The sequence below is a fragment of the Notamacropus eugenii genome, chromosome 1 (genome assembly GCF_028372415.1).
Source record: "Notamacropus eugenii isolate mMacEug1 chromosome 1, mMacEug1.pri_v2, whole genome shotgun sequence".
NCBI lineage: Eukaryota > Metazoa > Chordata > Mammalia > Diprotodontia > Macropodidae > Notamacropus > Notamacropus eugenii.
In genome coordinates, this window is record NC_092872.1 from 693,172,145 (window position 1) to 693,199,540 (window position 27,396).

The 27,396-nt window shown below is 40.0% G+C and overlaps 1 protein-coding gene across 3 annotated transcripts in view; it reads left to right on the forward strand.

Moving 5' to 3' along the window:
• The window catches only part of BEAN1 (brain expressed associated with NEDD4 1), a 110,239-nt gene that overhangs the window by 31,477 nt on the left and 51,366 nt on the right, over nucleotides 1-27,396 (forward strand). Inside the window, exon 3 of one of the 3 annotated variants that reach the window (XM_072635921.1) lies at nucleotides 26,645-26,727. The exons of 1 other annotated variant lie outside the window; for it this stretch is intronic. In XM_072635921.1, the coding sequence (XP_072492022.1) occupies nucleotides 26,667-26,727 (61 nt within the window). In that variant the 5' untranslated portion in view covers nucleotides 26,645-26,666. Of the gene's footprint in view, nucleotides 1-26,587; nucleotides 26,728-27,396 lie in introns of all 3 variants that reach the window. One more of the 3 variants, XM_072635920.1, reaches the window with a different exon arrangement.

The following is a 27,396-nucleotide window of genomic DNA, read 5'->3' on the forward strand; positions in this document are numbered from 1 at the left end:
GTCTTTTTCCCCTCTCCATCCTTCTGGCTATCTTCATCATTTTATACTCTCCTCCTATCATATCTTTCTGAGGGTTTTCATGAAACTGATCTCCCATGGATCTGCTTCTGTCTGGTTCACTGATCATCTTCACTCTCCTCTCATGGGTCATCATCAAAATCTCACCTTGTAACTTTGGGCAAAACCTGAGGCTGTGGAGTGGGCTCCTTTCTATTCCCTGTCTCCTCTCTTATTCCTAGTGGCATCATCAACTCCCATGGATTTATCTATCTCTGTGCAAGCGGCTCTCAAATCTATATAATCCATTCTTACAAATTAGCTCCAGATCTACCTCACCAACTCTGTATTGGACCTTTCAAATTGGATATTCAATTTGGATGTGCAAACTGAATACTCTTGTTTTAGGAATCTTAAAATCAACATGAGCGAAAACAGATTTAATTGTCTTTCTCCTCTTCCAAACTTCTCTATTTCTCTAAGTCAATCAGCAAATATTTATAAAGTGCCAAGTGCTAAACAGCCCCGCCCCCAGGAGTTTACATTTTATTTCATAGGAATATATATTACATATATCAGTTTATATACATACACACATATATATGTGCAGGTATGTGTAGACATGTAAATTTTTTTATATACGTATACATATTATACATATGTGTATATGTGTATTTATGTATTGTGTATACACACATGTATTATACACACACATGTATAGATAGATTTATTTACAGCTAGGTGGCAAAATAGATAGAGTGCTGGTCCTGGAATCAGGAAGGCCTCAGATATTTATTAGCTGTGTGACCCTGAGCAAGTTGCTTAATCCTGTTTGCCTCAGTTTTCTCATCTATACAATGAGCTAGAGAAGGAAATGGCAAGCCACTCCAGTATTTTTGCCAAGGAATCCCAAAAATGGAGTCATGATTGAAAAATAGCTGTATACATATACACAGACACATACATATACATATGATATATACTCAACACAGAGATAGTGATTGAGGTTGGGGGTTGGAAGGGTACAGTAACTGGGGGGAGGGGAGGTCAAGAAAATCTTAGTATAGAAGATGCCATGCAAGTTGAGCCTTAAAGAACACACAGGATTCTGTGAAGTGGAGGTGAGAGGAGAATGCAGTGCTTAGAGACAGGAGATAGTGATATCTATGAGGAGCGCTAGAAGCTAATTTTGCTCAACCACAGGGAGAAGCATCAAGGGAAGTCCTGTGTAATAGAACTGGAAATGTAGATTGGGATCAAACTGTGAAGGACTTTCAATAACAAATAGGGGTTTGTAGAAGTGATAAAGAGTCACCATCTTCCCAGTCACCCACATCTCTCCTTCACTCTCCAAGTCCAATCAGTTGTTATTCTCTTGGTCTTTCTACTTCTCCATTGTCTCATCTCCATCTCTTTCTCTGGGCTCACACATGCACCACTCTTTCTCATTTCCTTATCACTCCTCTCCCATGTCATTCCAGTAGCCTCTTAGTTGATCTCCCTGCCTTAAGTCTCTCCCTTCTCCAGATCATCCTCCCCACAGCTGCCAACATGATTTTCCTAAAACTCAGGTCTGGCTAAGTCACCCTCTCTCTTATACCTAAAGCTTCCATGGCTCCCTTTTACCTCTAGATTCCAATACAACTTCCTCTGCCTTTCAAATTCCTTCACAACCTGATTCCAACCTACTTTTCCATTTCTGTCCTTTACATTCTCTGTGGCTCAAGCCAAACTCTCTCTCTCTCTCTCTCTCTCTCTCTCTCTCTCTCTCTCTCTCTCTCTCTCTCTCTCTCTCTCTCTCTCTCTCTCTCTCTCTCTCTCTCCTCTTCACACACAGTACTCCACCTTTAGTCTCTATGTCTTTGTACAACCTCTCCTGACCAGAGTGTACTCCACTGCTTACCCTACCTACCTTTTACATCCTTTCTACTCTTCAAAGCTCAGCCCCAGAATTTCTACAAGAGGCTTTCCCCCTGACTTCTTGCCTTTCCTGCTAGTACCCTTCCTCAAAAAATGACTGTATATAGTTCTAAATGTATATACTATGTACACATTGTATGTACTTCCAAATGTACATGCCATCTTTCACAATATAATGTAAGCTCTTTGAGGACAAGGACTATCTCTTTTTTTGTCTTATACACCTACTGACCAGCACAGGGATAGTATCTAGATAGCTGGTGCTTTATTGATGTTATAGACAAGTTGACAATTTGTATCAGTAGAGGGAATTTCCATTTCAGAAGTTCCATAAACTATTAAAATCACAAGTCTGGACACCAGTTCCTTCAAAATTATTTATAAATGAAAAAAATTGGAAATAATCTAAATATCCAATAATAGGGGAATAGAAGAATATATTATGATACATAAGTATAATGGAATAGTAAAATACAATTAATATTGACAGATATGAAAAATATTAAAAACTATGGAAGTAGATTTGTGAAATGATGCAAAAAAAAAGCAGAGCCAAGGAAAGAGACTAATCGTCCATCTACCACTTACTAAGTGAAATTAGTTGTTGAGATGTTCAGGGTGAAGTTTTTGTCATTTAATGCAAATATGTAAAGCCATAGGTTAAAAAAGAAAGACTTGGTGCTCCAAACAGGTCATCATCAGGTCATGTGCTGGGTTCCAGATGTATCTCCAACAGAGGGGAATGGGCTACACTTCGCCTTTTCATGGTCTCTCACTGGGTCTCTCTTTTAACCAACCATGAGCATGTACAACCTGGCTGAAGTTAGTGTGTAATGTAAATTAAACTACCTTCACATTAATTGGGTTTGAGATTTTTGTGACACCTTGAGAAATAGCAGGAACCACGCGTTGGGCTAAAGCAAAATTAGAGCTGGGAATTGTTGCTCATGGGTAGTCACACATGCTATGACATTCACGGTTTATCATGTAATGTTAGAGGCTAGAAGGGACCTCAGGACATAGCATGTTGATGTTAGAGCTGGTCGGAGCCTTCAGTCATAAAACATCAGAATACAAAACACAGAAGATCAGAACTTTAGAGCACTAAAGGTTAGGACAAGTTCTTCATTTTAAGACAAAGATCAGAGAAAAGGAATGACCGCCCCAAAGGTACCCAGATAGTAATTGGCAAAACTAAGATTGTTGTGCCTCCCTTCTTCCACATTCCCCATTGCACTGTAAAGAATAATGAGTTTCACAAAGCATTTTACATTTGTTATCTCCTTTGATCCTCACACCAACCCTGTGAAATAGGTTCTATTATAATCTCCATTTTACAGATCAGGAAACTAAGGCTGACCAAAGTTAAGTGACTTGGTCAGGGTCATGAAGTTAAGGAAGAGTCTAAGATGGAATTTGAACTTAGAGCTTCCTGATTCCAAAGAGTAGCACTCCATCCTCTGTACCACCCAGCAGCTTAGCTGTAGCTTATTTGACACCAGGCCTTCCTTTTCAGTTAGGAAGAGGCCCCAGATTCATGGGCAGATGTGGGCTGTAAGCACATGCATTTACCATGCCTCATCTCCTCAATAAGATTGGAGCTTTCCTTAGGAGGGAACCTGCTCCATTTATAATAGATACCAAGGAGGACTGAAAGATATTGGTGCATGGCTGAGAGGACTTGCCAGATGTCAACCCAATCCTCTGAGCACGACTTGCAAGGAAAACTATTTTCTCCTGTAATTAGTAGGGCATTTTTATAATGGAACCAATTAATATTATTCCCAAGCAGCTGGTGATAATGCAAAGAGAGGGTAAAAGATGTGTGCATTCATGGATGCTCCAGAGTTCTGCCCGAGCACCAATGCCCTTTCATCTGAATGGGATAGTCTTACCACTCCTCCTTGTTTAGGCTGTCTCTCAGGGCTACAGCACAGCTCTGTTACAAAGCTTAGGTTATTTGAGAGAAAAGAGGTCAGAATCCCCGGGTCTGAAAATAGGGGTTCAAATCCTGGCTCTGTCCTTTCCTAAGTGAATATCGAAGTCACTTCATTGCCTCAGTTTCCTCATCTGTAAAACAGAGAGAATAACACTGGTACTACCTTTCCCTTATAGGATTGTTGTGAGGAAATCCCTGAACAAACCTCAAGCTATCATACACTATTATTATTTATTCTTGATTTCTGCGGGGAACAGGTCCCTTAGTGCCTAGAAGTGAGAGACTCATGAGCATTACAGCCTCCTACTGTCTCCATATATGTCATCTGCACCTTGTTCATCATTCTCATATCCCTCACACCAGAGCCTTGGACTTTGCCCAGGGTCCCAGCTCTGAGAAGTAAGCCTTTAGCTTACCTGGACAGAACATTCAGTCGTATCATGGCCAGTGGGGCAACACCAGTGGGTCATGGGGCCAGGAATGTTTTTCCATTGGCAGGGATGGAAGATATTCAGCCATTTCTTTCTGTCCTCATCCTCTTAATGACCAGTCCACAGTTATACGACCATTAGTTTAGGTTCAGACTCAGTCTATCACTATGGTTAGAGCTCCAGATATCATTGTGGTTAGTGTTCATCATGTCAATAGGATTAGAGCTAAATTTGTAACCAGAATTAGGCCTTAGTTTGTGACAGAGGCAGAGCTCAGGCTTGCAAACCTTTGTGTCATGGACCCCTTTGGTAGCCTGGAGAACCCTATGGGCCCCTTTCTGAATTATGTCTTTAAATGCATAAAATTAAATCCATAGGATTACAAAGGAAATCAATTATATTGAAATCTAGTTTTCAAAATATGTTTCTTTTTAAAGTTCACAACCCCCAAGTTAAGAACCCCTGTGCAGTCTTCAGGTGTGAGGGTTAGTTTGTGACTGGGCTCAAGGTTTAATCTGTGATAAGGGTTAAAGTTCAGTCTGTGACCTGGGCTTGGCCCTATTTCCTGGAGTGGAATGAAACTGAGGGACCACACCTATGGCCTTGGCCTCATTAGCTGTCACCAACCTCAGATAAATCCTAAAAATAGTGAAGGTAGGAGCATCTGATCCACTTAAAGGTAGATCAGATGGAAAGGCAGTGATTTCAACTGTCTGATATTCTCAGGGCTTCTAATATTCCAACTTCTTTCCATTTCATTATGCAAAATAACCTGACGTAATGGATTTACATATATGCCTTCTTTTTTTTTCAATTTGAGAACCTGCCTAGACTGAGATGAGGATACTGAATTTAGACCTTGCAAATGGCCACCGGTCAGATGGTCATCAGTAAGCCCCTCCCCTATGGGAGGTGCTTTGCTATGAGGTTCACTCATTGCCTTTGCATTGGAAAGACCAGCTGTTGTCACAGGGCAGACCTTTAGGTTTAGAAGCAGGGGATTTGGGTTCAAATCCCACTTCTAGCACTTGATAGTAAGACTTAGTTTTCTCATCTGTAAAATGGAGGTAATTATTCATTCCAAGAAACTAGGAATACATGAGTGTGAGACCTCCATCCTTCGGTGTTGTTTGTGACCCCTTCATGCCTTTGCTACATTTAAAAATTTTTAAATCACCTGGCAGTGAGCCTTCCAAAGTTTTCTTTTTAACATGACTAGAAAGAGTAATAATACTCACCCTTCTTAGCTCATGTAGTTGTGAGAAAAGTATTTTCAGTCCATAAGTACTATATAATGTGAGTAATTATTATTTCATGGATAAAGTATGACCTTGAAACGTAGACTCAGAGTTGGAAAGGACTTCACAGGTCATCTTCTTTATTTTTGCAAACAGAGTCATCAGTCAGTCATTTGGTCAGTCAACAAGCTTTTGTAAAGTGCATACTATGTGCCAGACACCATGCCATAGTGCTAAGGAACATTGATGCAAAGAAAAGCAAAAATAGTCCCTGTTCTCAGGGCACAAACATTTTTAACAGGAGAGGCAACTTGCAAATAGCTATGTACATACATGGTAGTGTAAATGGAAGGTAATCTCAGAGGGGAACCACCAGTAGTGGAGACTGGGGGATGAGGGAGAGGACTGGAAAAGATCTCCTGCAGAAGGGAGCACTTGAGCTGTCTCAAAGGAAGCCAGGAGGCAGAAGTGAAGAGGGTGAGCATTTCAGGAACATGCAGGGCTGGCCACGTAGATAGATTTCTGTTCAAACATTGTGATAGAGAGCTCCCTCCTGTACTTTCCCCCTTTTAGTTCTGGTTCTTCTCACAAGGACCAATGAGAACAAATTCATGCCATTTGGCAACTACCTAGCCTTATTTGTTTTTGTTTCCCCAAACCATTCACAAGTCAATTCAGTAAATATGGGGTATTAAGGAAGGACTGGTACTCTCTGGTGTAAAGGCTTGCCAAGCCCTTTTTCAGGGCTGCTCATCCACCTTTGGTGTCCATCAATCACCCAATTCACACTTGGGGCTCTAAGAAACTGTGACGTGTTCAGCAGCCATATTCTGATAAAACCATCTCAGTTAGATGGGCTAAATCAAGTTGAAAGTAACCATCAGTGAGTTAGGAGGATGTCTACCCCAAGCACATGAAGACTTTCCCTGGCAGAATGGGTGGATGAAAACAATTTGTCCCAATAGCCATGAAGGTGGCTACAACAGGCACTACCTGTGGAGCTCTTAGAGCTTGGTTAGACATTGAAGATGCCAAGGTCATCCACTACATCCCAGGCCATCTCTGGTCATCTTGGCCTTTGTCTTGCCACTGAGCTCTGATGACTCTGGAAGAGAGAGTGAGGCTGATGACTTTGTGCAACTCTGCCTCACTTAAATCCAATTCACATGAGTCAAGAAACCCCCCCCGTAATGTCACAGGTTCTGTTCAAAAACAATGGACAAATAAAAACGACTATGTAGAAGACCCTGGGCTGGGTGATGCTGATGCAAAGATTTTTAAATAATGTAACTTCTGCCCTAAAGGAGTCCACATTCCAACCAGGAGGAAGGAAGAGTGAGGATCTGATATATACACAGATAAATTGGAGAAAAGATAGATCTGGAGTAAGTGCTCCAGAAAAAAATTGAAAAGAAAGGAAGGCAGCTAGTTGGTGCAGTGATGAAAGTGCAGGGCCCAGGGGCAAAAAAGATCTGAGTTCAAATCCAACCTCAGACAATTATGTGTGACCCTGGGCAAGTCACTTAACTTTTTTCTGTGTCAGTTTCTTCAGCTATAAAATGGAGATCTTCATAGCCTTTACCTTCCAGAATTGATTCAAGAATCAAATGAGATCATATTTGTAAAGCACTTAGCACAGTCCCTGGCACATAGCAGGCACTTTACAAATACTTCTCTCTCTCTCTCTCTCTCTCTCTCTCTCTCTCTCTCTCTCTCTCTCTCTCTCTCTCTCTCTTTTAACTAGGAGCTCAGGGAAGGCTTCATGGAGGAGGTAAAAAGTTGAGTCTTGAGGGAAATGAAGGATTTCCAGGGCCAGAAATGATGAAGGGAGTATTTCCAGGCATGGAGAATGCCATTCCTCTATGCCCTTGGAGACTGATGATAAGAATCTGTTGATTTGTGTTCCTCTATCAATTGTCATTTAGATTGTTATCTTGTCTTCACCCTCTAAAGCAAAGCCATCATTAAACCACTCTTCCTCACTCTCTAGAAAGGAGAGGTGGATAATTCCTTTGGATTAGGAGGGTAATAAAGGACTCTCCTGTCTGTAATACTTTCCCTTTTATAAAGAATCTTTGCTGACAATATCCCCTTATGGTACCATAGTGCAGAAAGCACAGGATATTTAGAGGGGTTGCTATTTTGACAATGTAGAAAACTCTTAGTGTAGGAGTGCCCTCAACCAACCCAGATCAAAACTCATTTATGTCCTCAGGGAGCTCATATTGTGCAATGGGATAGACGATGTGAGAACCGCTATGTACAAACAAAATATATTATACAGGATAAATTGGGGGTGCTTTCATAGGAAAGATACTGGCAGCAAGGGAGGTGTAGAAAAGAAGAGCATCTTGCAATTGTAGGATCTGAGGTGAGTCTTAAAGGAGGTCAGGAGAGTCAGGAGGTAGAGAAGAGGAGAATACATTCCTGGCATGAAACGGGACATCCTACGCAAAAGCGTGAAGTCAAGAGATGGTGTGTTGTGGGAAAGGAGTAGCATGAACAACATGGATTGTAGAGTATCATGTGTGTTCAAGGGTCACCTACAAGCATGATTTTTAAAAATCTACAAACTGAAACTGTGTTGGCCTTTGGAAATGGTTCCTTTCTTGTTACATTGACTGCCTCCTCTCACAAATTCCAGAGGCAGAACATAATTGGGATTCATCTTTTATTTACTGGCTTCATCACCAAATCACTGTGACCAATGCCAGCACAACTGGAATGGTTCCCAAGGGTTTGTTGCTGGACTCTTTCAGAGGCAAAGGCATTTAGTGCCTAGTACCTTTTCCCAGCAATGCTTATGTATGCAACATGTAATCCCCTGGCATTTGTAAAAAAAAAATATCTGCAGAATCAGGATCTGGTACAGAGTTAAGTAAGTAGGATCAGGAAAACAATGCATGTGATGACTGCCTCAATGGAATTGGGAAGAACAAAAAGCCAAAACAATTCTGTATAATTATAATGAGCAAGAAACTTGGCTGTGGAGGAGAGTAGAGAAAATGAACGTCCCTCCCTTTGCAGAGGTAGTGAATTATGGTTGTGGAATACTGTATACACCGTCAAATTCAGCAGATTGCTTTGGCTGAATTGCTTTCCCCCTCCTCCTTTTTTTTATTCTTTGTTTTAAGAAACGATCCATTGTGTGGGGAGAGATATTTAGAAACTACAGTGATACAAAAGCAAAAAGTGTCAATAAGAAAAAATAAAATTTAAACTTAGGAAGCCTGAATATATGAACCTCCCTGTTGTTTTATTGGCTGCCTTAGTCACTCCAATATAAACTCAGTCTGGCAGGTCTCCTGTGCTCAGAGAGGAGTATATACCATTTGGCTATAGCTCAAAACTCTCTTAGGGCCTTTGGGGGTAATTCTCGTTGGAGGAAAGGGGACATTATCCTATTTCTCACCACCACAGCTCCTGAGGCCCTAGGGATAGGCTTCCCATTTATAGAAAACCAGTCACTATGGTACTAGGCACTCTCAAATATAAAACTTTAATCTAGAAAAGGCAAAAGCAGGACTAATCATTACTTCTCCTCAACAGAAAACAAGAACAGAAATAATCAAAATATTGTAAGTCATTTATAAACCTGGGTTACCTCCTATCAATGCACACAATGTTTATGGTAGAGTAGGTTCATATTTATGGAAACCTAGGAGGAAGACACATCAATGAGGAAAACCTACATATACCAGATAACTCTTTTTTTAAAATGTTTTTATATTTATTCCTTTTTAACTCCTTTTGAATTTCTTAAATACAAAAAGACAAAAAAACAGAACATTTCCATGTACACGGCACAACACAGAAAGAGGATTCAGTATAAAATCATGAATTTACACTTGACACTATTTACTTTGTTTTGAAAAACTATGTAATACTAGACATTGTATTCCTTCTTTTTTGTAGCTCTTTAGGGTTTAAACATTTTATTTTTCTTTCCAATTACATATAAAAACAATTTTAACATTCCCTTTTTATAATTTTGAGTTCCAAATTCTCTCCCTAACTTCCCCCCTCACTGAGAAGGCAAGCAAGTCAATATAGGTTATACATGTGCAGTCATGCAAAACGTGTCCCCAATAGTCATGCTGTGAAAGAAAACACACACTCCTAAAAAAAGCTTAAAAGAAAGTTTGCTTCAATCTATATTCACATTCCATCAGCTCTTTCTCTTGAGGTGAATAGCACTTTTTGTCATAAGTCCCTCGGAATCGTCTTAAATCATTGTGTTGCCTAAAATAGCTAAGTCCTTCAGAATTGCACAATTGCACAATATTGCTGTTACTGTATATACTGTTCTCTTAGTTCTGCTTATTTCACTTTGCATCAGTTCATGTCTTTTCAGGTTTATCAGAAATCATCCTGCTCATCATTTCTTATGGCACTATAATATTCCTTCACAATCATATGTCAGCTTGTTCAGCTATTTACCGTCCCTTCAGTTTCCAATTCTTTGCTACCACAAAAAATAGCTCTTTAAGGTTTGCAAAGCACTTAACAAATATTATCTCATTTTAGCTTCACAACAAAATTGAGGTGTAGTTGTGCTGATTATCACCCTTATTTTACACAAAAAGAAACTGAAGCAAACAGGTTAAATGACTTGCCCAAGGTCATGCATTTAGTAACTATCTAAGTTGAATTTGAACTCAAGCTTTCCTGATTCCAAATCTAGCACTCCTAACCACCTGCACAAACTAGCTTCTATTTATGGAAACAAGTAAGTTTCCATAAATAATAGTCAACAGTAAACCCTATATCTACCATTTTACAGTTGACTGAAAGATGTAGAAAATATAAGATTGGATTGTGCTTATCTATTGATTATGAAAAACATTTGATTTAGCAGAACAAAACATCACCTTAAGGACTCTTTTACAAGGTATCTTCTATCCATGTATCATAATTATCCAGGATTCCTTGGAAGAGGTAATGAGGGTAACTGTTAGGTGACCCTCTTAGAGTAAACATTAGGGAGAACATAAAGCAGGAAGATGTATGCTCAACAAAGGAGCATACCACTGTGATGGAGGACATCTAGCACTGAGTCCAGGTCAAAGAAAGTTTCCCTGTGGATAATGAGGTCCTCCAGGTGCTCATGTTTCTGGTTAACATTTAGTAATTTCAGAGCTTCCTTTTATTCTTCTCTTGGGTCTTGTATTTGAAAATTATATTTTCTGTTAGGCTCTGATCTTTTCAGGAGGAAAGTTTGAAAGTCCCCTACTTCATTGAACATCCATTTCCCCCAAAAAAAGATTATGTTCAGTTCTGAGGGATAACTGATTCTTGGTTATAATCCAAGCTCATTTGCCTTCTGGAATATCATATTCCAAGTCCTCTTGTCCTTGATATTTAAATTGTTTGTTCTGCCTGTTTGTAGTATTTTCTTCTTGACCTTAGAGCTCTGGAATTTGACTATAATATTCATGGGAGTTTTCATTTGGGAATCTTTTTCAGGAGGTGATTCATGGATTCTTTCAATTACTATTTTACTCTCTGGGTCTAGATATCAGGGCAGTTTTTCTTGATAATTTCTTGAAAGATGCTGTCCAGGCTCTTTGTTTTTATCATAGCTTTCAAGTAGTCCAATAATTCTTAGATTGGATCTGTATTCCAGGTCAGTTATTTTCCATTGAGGTATTTTACATTTTCTTCTATTTTTCCATTCTTTTGATTTTATTTGATCGAGTCTTAGTATGTCATAGAGTCATTAGCTTCTACTTGTCCAATTCTAATTTTTAAGGAATTATTTTCTTCAGTTAGCTTTTGTACCTCCTTTTCCATTTGGCCATTTCTTTTTAAGGATTTGTTTTCTTTTTCTAAGCTGTTGAGTCTTTTTTTCACTCTCCCTTCTTTTCCCAGTTTTTCTTCTACTTCTCCTATTTGATTTAGAAAAAAATTTTAAATTCTTTTTTAGCTCTTCCAAGAGGATTTTTGGGGATCGAGACCAATTCTTATTTCTCTTTGAGGCTTCACATGTAGGCATTTTGGCATTGTTATCCTCTTCTGAGTTTGTGTTTTAGTCTTCCCTGTCACTATAGTGGCTTTCTATAGCCAGGGTTTTTTTGGTTTTTTGCTTACTTTCCAGCCTATTAATTGACATAAAGTTGTGCTCTGCTCCTAGAGAACATTGTCTAAACTTCTTATGCCGTGGGACAAGGGCCTGGTCACTGGTTTTCTACAATGGAACCCCAGGGCTGGCAGTTCAAGTGCTATACTGGGGCTGGAGGCCTCACAGCTGACCCCCAGTGCTGTTGGCCTTCTGAGCCAGGACTGAGGACCCTTGCTTGCTGATCTGTTCTGGGACTAGGAGCCTCCTGCTGACTTGCCTAGACACTGCCTACGCTGAACTGTGCTTCCCTTTTATCCAAGTGAAATAAGTCTTTCTTGTAGTCCTCCTAAGTTATGTGGAGCTGGAAAATTATTTCACCCCATCTTTTTGTGGGTTCTATCACTCCAGAATTCATTTTGAGGCTTTATTTAAAGTTATTTCATTAGAAACTAGGGAGAGTTCAGGCAATTTTCTGACTTTTCTCTACCATTTTAGCTCTGCCCTCTTGACATCATTTTCAAAGTTATGCTGCTTTTTTTAAAAAAAAAATTTTCTCCCTCCCTACCCTGCCCTGGAAAAGAATATCATTAGACTCTAATGTGTGTGTGTGTGTGTGTGTGTGTGTGTGTGTGTGTGTGTGTGTGTAAAACAATACTATTCATACTTCTATTTATCAGTGTTTTCTCTGGATGTGAATAGCATCTTCCTTCATAGGTCCTTTGTAATTGATTTGAGTACTTATAACACTCAGAATGACTTAGTCATTCAAAGTTGTTCTTAGAACAATATTGCTGCTACTATGTGCAATGTTTTCTGGGTTGCATTCATTTCACTTTGTATTGTTTCATGCAAGTCTTTCCATGTTTTTCTAAAATCAATTAATTCATCATTTCTTATAGCACAGTATTATTCCATCACAGTCATATACCACAACTTGTTCAGCCATTCCCCAGTTGATAGGCATCCCCTCAATTTCCAGTTCTTTGCCACCACAAAGAGAGCTGCTATAAATATTTTAGAATGTGTAAAGTATTTTTTTTCGTTTTTCTCAAATCACCTTGGGGTAACTCAACTCTCAGCTAAAGGCTTTGATATCCTTGGTCCTTTCAGGATCAATTTGTACAATACAAAGCTGCTTCTCTGCCAGCTTCTCCCATAGGACCATAAATTTAGAATCAGATACAACTCCTCCATTTTTTCATATAAGAAAATATGAGTCTCAAACAGCCTTGCTCAGGTTCACATATTGTCTGAAATGGGATTTGAATCTAAGTCTTGATTTGGGAGGGAGGGGAGGAAGGGAACAAGCATTTCCTAAGTGCCTCCTATGTTCCAGGCATCATGCTAAGTAACTTACAAATGTTCTCATTTGATCCTCACAACAACCCTGAGAGAAAGATGCTATGTTGTCCCCATTTTACAATGAAAGAAACTGAAACAAGCAGAAGTTAAATGATTTGCCAAGAGAAAACATAACTATTAGGTTTCTGAAGCCAGATTTAAACTCAGGTCTAGTAAATCTATCCACTACAGCACTTATCTGACTCCAAGTTCAATGCTTTATTCATTACAGTACACTCTCTATTGGTCTCCCCTTATGTTTCAGATTGCCAAAGTGTTTGAGCTTCCATTCTTGAAGCAATGGTGCAGTAATAGAGAAGACACAGAGAGAAAGAGAGAGAGAGAGTATAGATAGATGGTAAATAATAGACGATGGATGGTTGGATGGATGAGTGTATGGATGGATAGATAGATGATAGATAGATGGATGGATATATAGACAGATAGATAGATGATAGATGGATAGATAGATGATAGATAGACAGATAGATAGATGAATGGATGAATAGGTAGAATTTTTATTAAGCATTTACTACGTGCCAGGGATTACACTAAGTGCTAAGGACACAAAAACAAGATAACAAGACGATCTCTACTCTCAATGAGTTTACATTCTCTTCAGGGAAGACAAAAACAAAGAAAAATTGGAAAGCAGAGCTGGGGAGAAGAGAAGGAAGGTCTCCACACCAAACAGCCAATGTAGAAGTGGAGCAGACTAGAGAGTGATACAGACGTGGAGACTGAAAGCACCATGACTGGGCCTTCTCATGATAGGGAGGTTCTAGGCAGATAGCAATCACTGAGAGGATCAACTTCTCAGGTTCCCCAAAAGGTTTTTCTTCTATCAGTCTATAGAGAGCCAACTTCAGTAGCTCTTCACACAGCAGCAGGATTAAACTCTTGTCTAATGAGTTTCCAGTCACTGTTCCAGCCTGTCTGCAAAATAGTACCTCTCTTCCAATCAGCAAGCTCCCATCAAAACATCTGAAGCGTTAGCTATCTTAGTTGGATGTTTTCTGTATCTTTTGTCCCCGATTTCTGCTAACTCCTCCAACATTCAGCTTCTTTCTCTTCCCTATAGTTTCTTCTCAAAGTTTCTTCTCTGGCTTCCCTCATCTTCCAATGTTTCCAATCAGAGCTTCTTTGTTGTCGGTGACTCATCTTCTACCCTATGAGGTAAAACTCAAGAAATCTACATTTCTGTCAGGTATGAAACAAATCGTTCTTTTAGACTCTTTCCACCAGTTTTTTTTAATTTATAGTTTTGTCCGTTATAACCTTTAAAACTCTAAAAACAGTCATAACTTCATGGACCACAATGCCCCAAGGCCATTTTAAACTCATTTTTCTGCCTTTAGTACATTCAGCACATGTCCTCATACTACTTTCATCTGAGAAGCAGTTTTCTATTTGGTCCTCAGACCAATCTGTCTCCTCAACATTTCATCAGAGACACTATGTTTCTTCACAAGTAGATTTGTCATAAATGGTTTTTTTCTGTCTCTTTTCAGCAGTCAAACTGTCTGTACATGAAAGGAGTTGTATTCTCTCTCTTTATCTCCAATATAGATATGTAGATATATACACATACATATATGTGTATATATGTATAGTTTTTTTTTAAATCAAGATGTGGGAAATTGTGTTTCCTGTTTATATTTACAGAATAGTAGACTACCTTACAACATTTTAGTGTAGTCTCTATCACATTAACAAGTAGTTATTAAATGTTTTGGACCTGAACTTAGCAGTGAGGATACAAAGATGAAAAATGACATAGGCCCCACTTTGATCTCAGACTATCCGATTTAGGGTTAGAAAATTCCCTTTAGTTACTATTAAATTCCTGCCAGCTCCAAAATCCATTTCAGGAACTATACTTCTGTAATAGTAAGCACCCCAACATGCACAGGGAGGGGGGGCCTGCTATCACAGGTTCTTAGATCTACATTGATAAAAGGAAAGGCAACTTTTGAGGGGCTAACAATCACTTTAACCAAGAACATGTATCATTCACCTAGTACAGGGGAATCAGCACCCTGAACTTCAAAGAAAATACAGAGAAATCAACAGACATGGCTCCCTCTGCCTGACCATCAACAGACAGGTCCAAATCTCTGACTATAGTTACCAGAGAGGGAAGCACCTACATCTGGGTTTTTCAAACCAGGGGGCTCCATAGTGGCTTTCCAGAGTCTTCTTCTGGCCAAATAAACACTTCTGATCAGTAAGCCCCAAAATAAAACCCACACCTCAGAGTTTTCATAAACTTTCTAGATCCAGAGAGCATCACATCACTTGAGAACCAGTGCCTCATTAACAAAAGTCATGGACCTTCCTAAAACTTCCTACGTCCAACAATGGGTGGGAAAGATGTTCCTTAATCATATTATTTAGAGACACCTTTAGTAAAACAAAAACAGCAAAAGATCCTAATTTGATTGCCATCACAACTTCCCTCCCCCCCAAATAAATTCCCATAGGAACTGTATAGGAGTAATGAGTAGCAATGTCCTCTCTTCCACTGTCAAGATCCTTTTTGACTAGTAGGCCAAAAAAATGAGAGATAAGAATAAAAGCCATTTGACTCAATCAGGATCATTACTCTCTCCCTGCCTCATTTTATTTTACATAGCTGCCAATGAGGACATTCATCCTGATGTCTTATATTCCAACTAACAAAACCCTTCCTGGTCTTCCTATATTGGAAATGGGAAACCACTGAAAGTTTTCAACCAAGAAACAGAATGGTGCAATAGGTTGATTAATTTGGCAACAGGTAACAGGGAAGATTGAAGAAGAAGCAAATAGAGGCAAGGAGACCTTAGAATCATCAAATGGCAGAAGTAGAAAGGCCCCTTGAACATAGACTGTCCGAGCCATATGGTTTATTAGAACACAGAAGGTGGAAGGAGACTCAGGACATAAATATAGGGATGGAAAGATCCTAAGTATTATTAGCATGCAGAGCACAGAATGTTAGAGTTAGAGACATCCTTATGGATGTCATCTGGTCCAACCTTTACACTTTTCCAGATAAAGAATTGACTTAGAAGGGAAGTAAGTGACTTACCCAAGGATATGCAGATAGTAGCAGAAAATAGATGAAGGCTATTTTAAATAGTTAATGTAAGAACTAATAGTGGCCTACTGTAGAGTTGGTCATGGGTGATGAAAGGAAAGGACAAATGAGAGAGAAAAAGGTTTTACATTTTTCTCATCCTTAGTGTGACCTCTCTTACTCTTCATCTCATTGACAGACCCAGCTGGGTTTGATGTTTAGTCCGCAAGGTAAGGAATGGTCTCCCTCTGCCCTACCCTCTGCCCTCACCCCAGTGCAGAAGCAGGCACCAGGAATCCAGAGTTCTGTCCTGTGTCCTTCCTTAAGGCATCCCCCTCTTTTGAGAATTCTAAGCTGAAGCCATCCTGATTCTATCTTCTAGATATGAGCTTTGGAATTCCCTTTGAGGAGATGCTGCTTCATAGCTGATAGACTATAGGCAGAGTGTCATAATGTAAGCCTAGGTTCATGGACCACTTGTCACTCCTGTCCTGTGTGGTGTCAAGTGAGTCACATCATGGCTGATTTCCATATCCATAAGATGAGTATCCCTAATATTTGTACTCACAGACTTTTTGCAAGGAAGTCGTTTTGAAAACTCTCAAGTACAATAGAAAGGTGAGCCATTATTTCTATTATTACTGTGCAAGGCATGGTACAGTGAAAAGAACACTAGACTTAGAGTCAGGAAAGAGTTGGGTTCCAATCCTGCCTTTGACACTTAATAGATGGGGAAGAGTAAACAAATTACTTGATCTCTCTGAGCCACTGTTTTCACATGTATAAAATGGGGATAATAATGTCTACAATATCTGCCTTTCAGGGTCGTTTTGAGGACTAAATGAGATAATGTAAGTGAAATACCTTGTAAACCTGAAAGCACTAAATGGAGATGTTAGCTATTGTTACCTGAGGTTTGAGAAAAAAAAGAAAAAAGGGACGTTGGAGTCATTGGTTTAAATAGAAGGGAACATGGCAACCTTGACCCTTGGGGGGGTCAAGATTAGAATTAGATTAGATAAACTCAGCCCTCTTAAGGATCTCCACCTCTAGTATTTATGTGGAGCCTAGGCCTGTGCTTGTAAGGGTGTGTGTGTCTCAGGCACTAGGTCAGGGAAGATCCATCTCCAGAAGATCCAGGATCCCTAATGGGGGCCCTGCTGGTCCACTGGAGGTAAGAGGCAGTTGTAGGACTGATCCAAGCCAATGAGATGACCAGTTCACTATGAGAGACTTCTCTGATCCCTTTAGCTCAGGGCTCTTAAACCTGGTATCCATGAACTTGTTTTTGATTTTTGTGCTTTTTAAAAAGTGTTTTGATAATCGTATTTCAATATAATTGATTTCTTGCATAATCCTATATATTTTATTTCATGCATTTAAAAACATGGTTTTGAGAAGAGATTCATAGGTTTCACCAGACTATTGCCAAAGATCTCCATGGCACCAAAAAAGGTTCAGAACCTGTGCTCTAGCTGAAAGGGTTTTTTCCATCCTCAAACTTTCTTAGACAATATGTTCCACCCATTCTCTTCTTTCCTCTCCACACCTCCAACATTGGACCGCATGTCTCTCCCCAGCAGAATATAATTTCTTTCAAGGCTGCCTTGTATTTTATCTAGAAGCCACTAGGTGTTACAGTGGATAAACCTCTGGGCCTCAAGTCAGGAAGACCTGAGCTCAAATCTGACCTGAGACAGGTATTACTGTATAACCTTGAGCAAGTCACTTTATCTCCGTGTGCTTTAGTTTCCTCAGCTATAAAATGGGAATTATCCTAGCATCCACCTCACAGAGACATTGTGAGGAGCAAAATCAGTGTAATGTTTGTAAAGCACTTAGCCCAGTTCCTGGCGTATAGTAGGCACTTTTTAATCTAAGTATCCCTTACATCTAACACTATATATTGCATATAGAAGGCACTTAATAAATGTTCAGCAAATGAATGAATAGACTAGGCATGTATCTGAGAGTACACACCAAGCGAAAATTCTCTGGCTGAAGCAGCCCTCTCTAAAACTAACATTGGGAGCCAACACTGAACAGTCTTCTTTAATCCCAAGAGTATTAAATAAAGTAGCTCGGTCTCCTTATTAGATTTTCACTGGTGCTCCGGTCTCTTTGAGGCTAAAACAATTTCAGAGGCAGACACAGTCAGGACCTGTTCTATTTAAGAGTTTTTTCATAAGTGAAAGAAAATTACATTTCGACCGCTCTGTACAGAATTTCAGGTGATTCTGCTTCAGGCTCCATTGTTGAGAGGAAAAGAAGAGTTTATATGCTTATAACCCACGTAACCTTCAAATCCAGGACCCCAAATTAGAAAGCTTCATTCGTGCGGATTTTTTTTCTTACTTCTCTTGTGATTCGTCTTAAAAATGTGGCTTAATTTTTTTTTGCTCAATGAAAATAAGTCTTATGGCTTCTCAGTAGAGAATCAGGGGATTATAGGAGTGGAAATACATACACTGGCAGACAAGGGCTCTCTGTTGGTCATTTTTACATCAGTGCCTTGTTTTAATGAAAGAAGGAAGGAGAAAGGGGGAAGAGAGAAGAAGGAAGGAGGGAGGGAGAGGGGAAAGAGGGAGGGATGAGGGAGGGGGGAGGGAGGGAGGAGGGGAGGAGGAAGGAAGGAAGGAAGGAAGGAAGGAAGGAAGGAAGGAAGGAAGGAAGGAAGAAAGGAAAAGCTAAGTCAAATATTATTCCATTTGACCTTCATGAAAACCCTGCAGTGTAGGTGCTATTATGATCTCCCTTTTACAATAAAGGAAACCAAGGCAGACAGAGGTTAAATTACTTGCCCAGGACCACTCAGCTAGTAAGTATTTGATGCCAAATTTAACTCAAGTCTTCCTGACTTCAAGCCCAGGGCTCTATCCGCTATACCACTGTAGAGGAATAGCCTACATCAGCCAAGTAATAGGATATAAAAGAACAAAAAGTACTAATAGAATCCCCCCCAAAAAATTAGCACAGCTATTTTTCAGATAGAAAATGAGAGAAGCTCTTAATTGGCACTTATTTAATGTTACTAACCTTGTGTCACAATGAAACTATCATTCAATTTGGAGACAAAAGATCTAGGTTCATTACTGGTACTGCTACTTATTCGCTGTGTTGGATTGGTCATTTTCTTTTCTGGATCTCGGTTTCATCATTTGTTAAATGTTGGATTAGACACATAAGACCCCTCCAGCTCTAAATTCTTTGACCTTACTGGTGAGCCTAGCAATGCAGAATGAGAATCTCAGGTCCCTGAGTCACTGCAGAAGAGAATGGAAACCACAGTCTGGGAAGATTCATTGAGGGGACTGGGAATGATTAGCCTGATGAAGAGAAGACCTGGAGGAAACATTATACATTGCTAAAAAAAAAAAACAAAAAACTTAAGTAAGCCACATCTGTAATCTTCTCCTGATCTACCAGTTTGGTGACCCTGTCCTTAAACAGAGATAAGGTGTGGAGTGGTCTGACCTGTTCTTAAGGAAACCCTCTCCATCTCTTTAATAACCCTTTTATAATATTTCTGGGAAGTGAAATAAAACTCACCAGGCTAGATTGTGCAAGCCTTTTTTAAAATGACTTCCCTTTTTTGAAAACTGGGACATCTGTCTTTCTCTAGTTCTGTGACATTTCTCCCATTCTCCACCATCATTCAGATATCACTATAGGTCCCTCAGCAGTGACTTCTGTCAGTTCTTTCAACACCAAAGGATGTAGTTCCTCTGGTCAAGATGACTTTTTGAAGTGATCTTTTACTAACTATATATTTATCTTGGACATCTGCTCTCTGTTTACCATTTTTGTCCTATTTGTTAGGCCATTCTCTTTGGCATAATAGAAATCACACATGCATCTCTACCTTCTCTCTGTTGTCGCTTACCATCTTCTCATCCACCTCAAGCCACAGTCCTATCCCCTTTTTGATTCTCTTTTCCTTAATATAACTCAGCATACTTTTTTTGCCTTTATGTTTGCTCAGTACTCCTGAGTATTAATCCTCTTCTTAAAGGACTTGGATTTCTATTTTGTTACCTGCCCTTACTTCTGTTTACTGTACATATTATTTTAAAATCTGAGTTGAGTGATGAGTTCTCTATGCTTACACATTTGGTGTCTTTCAAACAACTCCCATTCTTTCTTCCTCAGCATTGTTTCCCTTTGTGTCTTTAGAATTTCATTCTTGTGAGTTTCCCATTACTCCTGGACTGGGTTTTAGCCCATGGGCTTCTACCTGTCTGTCCTCTGAATCCCTTGAAATCTACTCTTTCAAAATCTAGGGTGCATATCAGGCTACATCTGGCTTTTCTTGCCTCTATTATAAGCTCTAGAAGGGAGGGTCCACTTCTCCCCAGGTTCCTGTCATTTCTACTTTAATAAATCTGTTCTTTCCTGTTAGTGAGAATCAAATCCAGGATTACATTTCTTCACTTTGGTTTGAGGAATGAATCTTTAGGGTTGTATGTGTGTGTATGTGTCTGTGTATGTGTGTGTGTGTGTGTGTGTGTGTGTGTGAGATAGAGAGAGAGAGAGAGAGAGAGAGAGAGAGAGAGAGAGAGAGAGAGAGAGAGAGAAAGGAAAGAAGGAAGGAGGGAGAGAGAGAAAGAACAAGAGAGAGAAAGAATAAGTCTTTACAAATGAAGTCCACCATGTGCACTCTATCCTTTCTCCCTGCCAGGCTTGTGATCTGTTTGCTAGCTTCCTCAGACATTTCTTCTGAATAGTCCAGAGTATACTTTAATGGCAGAAGTGCTGCTCTTTCTCCTTACATTGACCTTTACCTAAGTCAATTATTCAGGCAACCAACAAGCATTTATTAAGGTTCCTTCTTCATGTCAGTCATTGTGCTCAGTGCTGGGGATACAAAGTCAAAAAACAAAAGACAAAAACAAAGCTGCTTGCTCGTGTGAAGTTCATATTTTATCAGGGGAGACTCCATGTAAATATGTTGTAATTATGGGCCATCCCAGAAGTCTTTGTGAAGTTTTAAGCAATAGCACTAAGAAATTTTGGGACACTTTGTGTTATATAGATTAACCAGGCAGTGAGAGAAAGGCAGGAGGAACTCTTGGGAGGGGGCATGGGAAAAAAGGCTTCATTTGGAAAGTAGTGCTTAGGCTGCATTTTTAAGGAAGTGGGGGATTCTGCGAGGTGGAGGTGAAGAAGGACTACATTCCAGGCATCAGAGATAATAAAAATAATTACAAACCCTTGCTTTATATAGTGCTATAAGGTCTGCAAAGCACCTTAAAAGTATAATCTCATTTGATCTTGAACACCAGCCCTGGGAGGTAGGTGCTGTTACAGTCCCTGTTTTACAGATGAAGAAACTGAGACACACAGAAATTAAGTGATTTGCCCAGGGCTACACAGCTAATGTCTGAGGATGGATTTGAACTGTGGTCTTCCTGACTCTAGGTCTAGCATTTTATTACTGCATCACCTAACTGCCTACAGAGATAAGCCAATCCAAAAGCACAGAAATAGGAAATGAAGTATCATGTGAGAAGAACTAAGAAAAGACTGGTTATTTGACTGAACTAACTGCAGCCTTGAGGCCACATGTGGCCCTCTAGGTCCTCAAATATAGCCCTTTGACTGAATCCAAACTTCCAAAATCCAAATCCAAAGTCCCTAATAGAAGGATTTGTTCTGTAAAGTTTGAATTCAGTCAAAAGGCTAGTCTGAGGGAGACCCTCTCTCTCCTAGTGCTTGACTATAGCAAGGCCAACCTCCGGCCAGTGGCGGACATGGTCACATTCCCTCTGCTCATTCTGCCTTCAAGGACGTTCTTTATTTAGACCCCAGACCTCGTCTTTTCTACCAATGCCTTCCCAGACTGACATACTTGAAGACCTAGGGGGTCACATGTGTGGCCTCAAGACCACAGGTTCCCCACCCCTGGACTGGACCATATAATGAAAAAAGGGGATAATGTATGATGAGTCTGGAAAGGTAGACTGTGGCCAGGTTGTGAAGGATTTAAAAGTCAAACAGAGGAGTTTTTATTTTATCACAGAGGCAATAGGGTTGAGTTGATTAAAGGGGGTAATATGGGCAGATCAACATGGGCAGATCAACATGGGCAGAAAAACCCCTTTAGAGGCTAGGTGGAGAATGGAATTGAAATGGGGAGAGATGAAGCAGGAGGATCAATTAAAAGACCATTATGGTAGTCCACGCAAGAGGCAATGTGGGTCTGAACTAAAATGGTAGTTCTGTGAGTAGAGAAGAGGGATCAGATACACGAGATGTTGTAGAGATAGGAATGGCGAGATCTGAGAACTGATTGGTTATGTGAGATAAGAGAAAAGAAGGACTTAAGTAAAATCAAGATTCTAACCTGAAAGACTTGCAAGAATTCTGGTGCCTTTAAGAGAAATAAGTAAGTTTCAAAGGGGAATGGGTTTGGGGGAAAATATTTTGGAGGTTGAATTTGAGATGCCTCCAGGACATCCCCTTTGAAATATCCCATAGACAACTAGAAATACAGGATGGGGGCTGAAGAGAAAGACTAGGGCTGAATAAATGTAGCTGTGAGTCATCTGCGTAGAGCTGATAAATTGAACCCATGGGAAATGATGAGGTCATTGAGAGAGAGAAAAGAACAGGACCTAGGACAGAGCCTTGGGGTACACGCACAGTTAAGGGGCATAACACTAGATGATGAGACAGCAAAGGAGACTGAGAAGGAGTGGTTAGAAAGGTAAGAGAAAAACCAGGAGAAAGTTGTATAACCAGGTTTTCTGTATAAACCATATAACCTAAATGAGGTGATACTCTCTCTACCAGCTACTAGTTCATTTTCCTTATTCATGTGTGTCCTAAGACAAAGGAAGTTTTTGGAGATTTTCTTATTAATCGCTAACATCCCAACATTTCTCATCAAATAATTAGTTTTAAGCCCCCATTGTAGTTTATCAAGTATTGATTATTTAATGAACTGGAAAAACTTTTCCCATAAACTTTTATGTGTATGCATATGTGTGTATACATATATATGTGTGTGTGTGTGAAACCTCCAATCCCCTGGACTTAAATATCAAGTATACTGACTATTCCATTTGTGTGTGTGTGTGTGTGTGTTCGTCCTTCGTTGCTGAGGAAGACCATACTATCAGAGAAATGATGATATGACTTGCACTTGACTTTGTTTTGAGTGAGGGAGGGCTGTGCAAGGTCACCAGCCTCACTTCTCCTCCAGAGCCATCTGAATCCAGTAACCAGATATTCATCAGGATGACTAGAGATGAACCAAGAGGAGGCAATTGGGGTTAAGTGACTTGCCCAAGGTCACACAGCTAATGAGTGTCAAGTGTCTGAGGTGACATTTGAACTCAGGTCCTCCTGACTCCTGCACTGGTGCTCTATCCACTGCACTACCTAGGTGCTCCTTCAAAGACTCCTAAGTAGCCCATGTATATGAGAGGATTCCATTCTAAGCATAAGGAAGGGTTTGGGTTGGAGGCACAAAAAGCAGGACTTGATGAGGACCATTGAGTAGTCCACTGTGGCATGAATTGGAGAAGCCCAAAACAGAGCTAGAAAGATAGGTTGGTGTCTGACTAGATGATTTCGAATGACAGGCTGAATCTGAACGTTATTTATTAGTTCATGAGACAAGGAGAAATAACCAAATCTATGCATAAAGAAGATGATCTAGCAACAAGTTCAGGATAGATTAGAAAGGAAAAGACTAGAGCCAAGGAGACCAGGGAGGAGGCTATTTTGGAAGTCCAAGCAAGGGACAACTTGGAGCAGAAGAAGATTTAAAAAACTAAATTTGCAAGATACAGGGAAGGAACAAATTCAGTAACAGCTTGAATTTAGGGACAAAAGAGAGAAAGGAATCAAAGGAGACTCCAAGATCTCCAACCAGAACAGCTGGGAGGGAAATGAAGCCATGAACTAAAAAAAAAAGTGAGAGAGGAGGAAGTTAGGGAAAGAGTTAAGAGAAGACTGTCAGATATAGATTGACAGACTCACCTATACCTTTCTTACAACATTAGACACAACAGAATGTTTAGTTTCACTCAATATTTTACAAGAAAAATCATACTCATCCCTCTTTCTAACATTCCTATATCCTTCTAAGCACTGTATTTTACAAACCAGAATTCATTCTTACCTCTTTCCACTTCCTTGCCCTCCACATCCATTCTGTTGCCAAGTCTTGTCAACTCTACCTCCAAAACATCTCTCCCACCTGTCCCTTTTCCTCTATCACCCAGCCACTAGCCTAGTTCTGGTCCTCATCACCTCTTGCCTAGACCAAAGCAATAGCCCACTAAATGACTAAAGATGCCTCCAGCATCTTTTCTTACCAATCCATCCTCAACACAGCTGACAAAGTGATAATGATAAAATAGAAATTCTACTCTGTGAGGCATTCCATATCCTTGACAATCCAATCCCAACCCATCTTTTCAGGCTGACTTCCCATGACTCCCTGTCACATAGTCTATGCACCAGTCTAAGAGGTCTTCTTGCTGTATAGCTGCCCACAGATATTTCATCTCCTGCCTTTGTGAAGACTATGTCCCCATGCTTAGAATGTATTCCCTCCTTACTTGTATCTCCAGGAACCCTTAGCTCCCTTCAACATCAGCTCAGCTATCCCTTCCTTTGAGAGGCCTTTCCTGTTCTTCCTGGTTCCTAGCAATCTTTCCCTTCCTCATTATTTTGTATTTTCTTTTCATTTAGTCTAGAGGTTGTACAATGGATAGAGCACTGGACCTACTGTCAGGAATACCTGAATTCAGATCTGGCCTCAGATGTTTACTAGCTGTGTGACCCTGGCCAAATCACTTAATCTGTGTCTTAGTTTCCTCTACTGTAAAATGAGGATCATACTAGCATCTACCTCACAGGATTATTGTGAAGATCAAATGCGATGATATTTATAAAGTACTTAGCACACAACCTGGCACAAAGTAGGTGGTTAAAAACTTGTTCCCTTCCCCTACTTTACATTTACTTCTCTGTATTCATGTTCCCTGCCTCCAGTAAAGTGTGAGCTCCTCAAGGGTAGAGATTTTATTTTTTCTTTGAATTCCCACTACCAAGTACAAGGTCTAGCACATTGTAAGTGCTTAATCAATGAGAGTTGAATTGAATCGAATCAATAAAATCTCTTTTGAATGCCTACTATATACCTGTCCCTCTAGTAGCCATTAGAGATGAAAATAAAGATGGATGAGATAAAGATCCCTGCCCTCAATGAGCTCTGCCTCCTTTTACAAACAAATCTTTTTTGAATGCCTATTATATACCTACCTTTCTGGTAGACATTGTAGATGGACACAGAGATGGAAGAGATAAATTCTTGATCCCCAATGAGCTGAGAGTCTCATTAATAAGGCAAGACAAACAGATGAAACAATAGCCTTTATTGACAAGTACCCAAAATTTTGGGGATTCAGTCTATTCCGTGTCTCTCTCCTGTTGCTGCTAGATAGTGCCTGAGCTCCAGGAACATTGATTTCCCCAGTTCCTCCTGAGATAAGTGTGGACAGCCCACTTTTGTCATCCTTAATCCTTGAAGACATTGAGGTTTTTGAAGTGCACTTTACTGCTACTAAAAGGGATTAACAGAGGACAGAACTTACTTCCCAGAGTAAGAGAATCTTTTTTTCAAAATACCTCTAATTCATCCATAAATGGCCCTGTAAGGGGAGGCAGCAAAGTGTAGTAGATAGAGTATTGGACCTGGAGTTAGGAAGACCTGGGTTCAAATCCTGTCCCAGACACTTATTATCTCTATGACCTAGGACAAGGCCCTTCACCTTTCTGGGCCTCTGTTTCCTATTCTGTAAATTAGGAAAATAATAACTCTTACATTACAGAGTTGTTGTGCGGATTAAATGAGTACCTATAAGGTGCTATGCAAACCTTAAACGACTATATTAAATGATAGTTATTATTTTCATTTTTAAAAAGGGTTGGAATTTCTTAAAGGAACTTGCCCTTCTCTCCTGTACCTCCAATCCGGCCCTGGCCCTGTTAGGAGGCCATACACCACTTTATCTCACAAAAAACTCTGCAAATGTCCTTGACTTCTCTACTGTTCCCCATGATGAGTCCTGAATCTCAGACTCACCAATTATAGAGAGTCAGTGCTGGAAGGAACTTAGAATTCCAAAGGACCTCAGAACATAGAATATTAAAGCAGGGAAGGATGTCAGAACTCCAATGAGTCCTTAGAACATAAAAAGTTAAAACACAAAAGGGTGTTAGAATACAGGGTATCCCAAAAGTCTTAGTGCCATCTTAAACTTTAAGTGATGGAACCAAATAAATATTTATTTAAACTTTGTTAGCTTAAAACAGCACTGAGACTTTTAGAATGCCTTTTATAAAACAGAGCTGGACCTTAGCAATCATTCAGCTCAACTTGACAAAATCACAGAATATTTGAGTCATAAAGGGACTTTTCTTGAAAGAAATCTGCACTGTACCTTCCTCATTTTTCAGGTGAGGAAACTAAGAACTAGGTAGAGGCTGGGATTTGTTCGAGGTCACCCCTAGGCAACTCTGTAATGAAAGAGAAATGGAAAACTGGAAAAGAACAAACTCCAAATGACTTTATCACCCCTGCAGGTCTGGATGGCTGCTCCCTTCTGTGACCACTAATAACCCAAGCTTTGTCCCTCCCAGATTGGCCCAGCCCTAGGGGGTGATGCACGCCTCTCAGCCCCTATTCTCCAAAACCTGTTCTGTACACCAAAGTTGGGTCTCTGGTGAGTAATGGTGGCTTTCTCAGAACTGTAGGCGGAGGTGGTGGTGGGAGAGCAAAGACAGGGCACTCCCTGCCCTCCTCCAGTTACATTCATCTTGGGTACAGGAGAGTATAGGAGGGTAACTGGCTGCTGAATTCACCAGGGAAAAGGAGGCTGGAACGAATGTACTTGACAATCCTTGGGACAAGTGGCATCAGTTAATACATTCCATTACCCTGGGCTTTGGTCCATTCTATAGCCAGGAACTTCTATAGGGAAAGAAGAAGGTATAAGAAAGATATCCATAGGTATCCATGTCCTGAAATGGATGAACATTCTGTTGCCTCACAGCCAAACCCCTACAAGAGAATAATGATGATGATGAAGAAAATGATGAAGATGATACAGATTAGAAATTATAACAATAGCATGTTTATATGCTAGCTTAAGGATTAGAAAGCATCTTCCTGTCATTTTTCTCCTATGGGCCTCCGTATCCTCATTTGTTAAATGAAGGGGTTGTACTATATACTCTCTGTCTCTTTCTGTGTCTGTCTGTGTACATGTATCCCTCTCTCTGTGTGTCTCTGTCTCTTTATGTCTGTATCTCTCTGTATCTCTGTCTTTCTGTGTCTTTGTCTCTTAATCTCTTTGTCTCTGTCTCTCTCAGTCTCTGTCTCTCTGGATCTA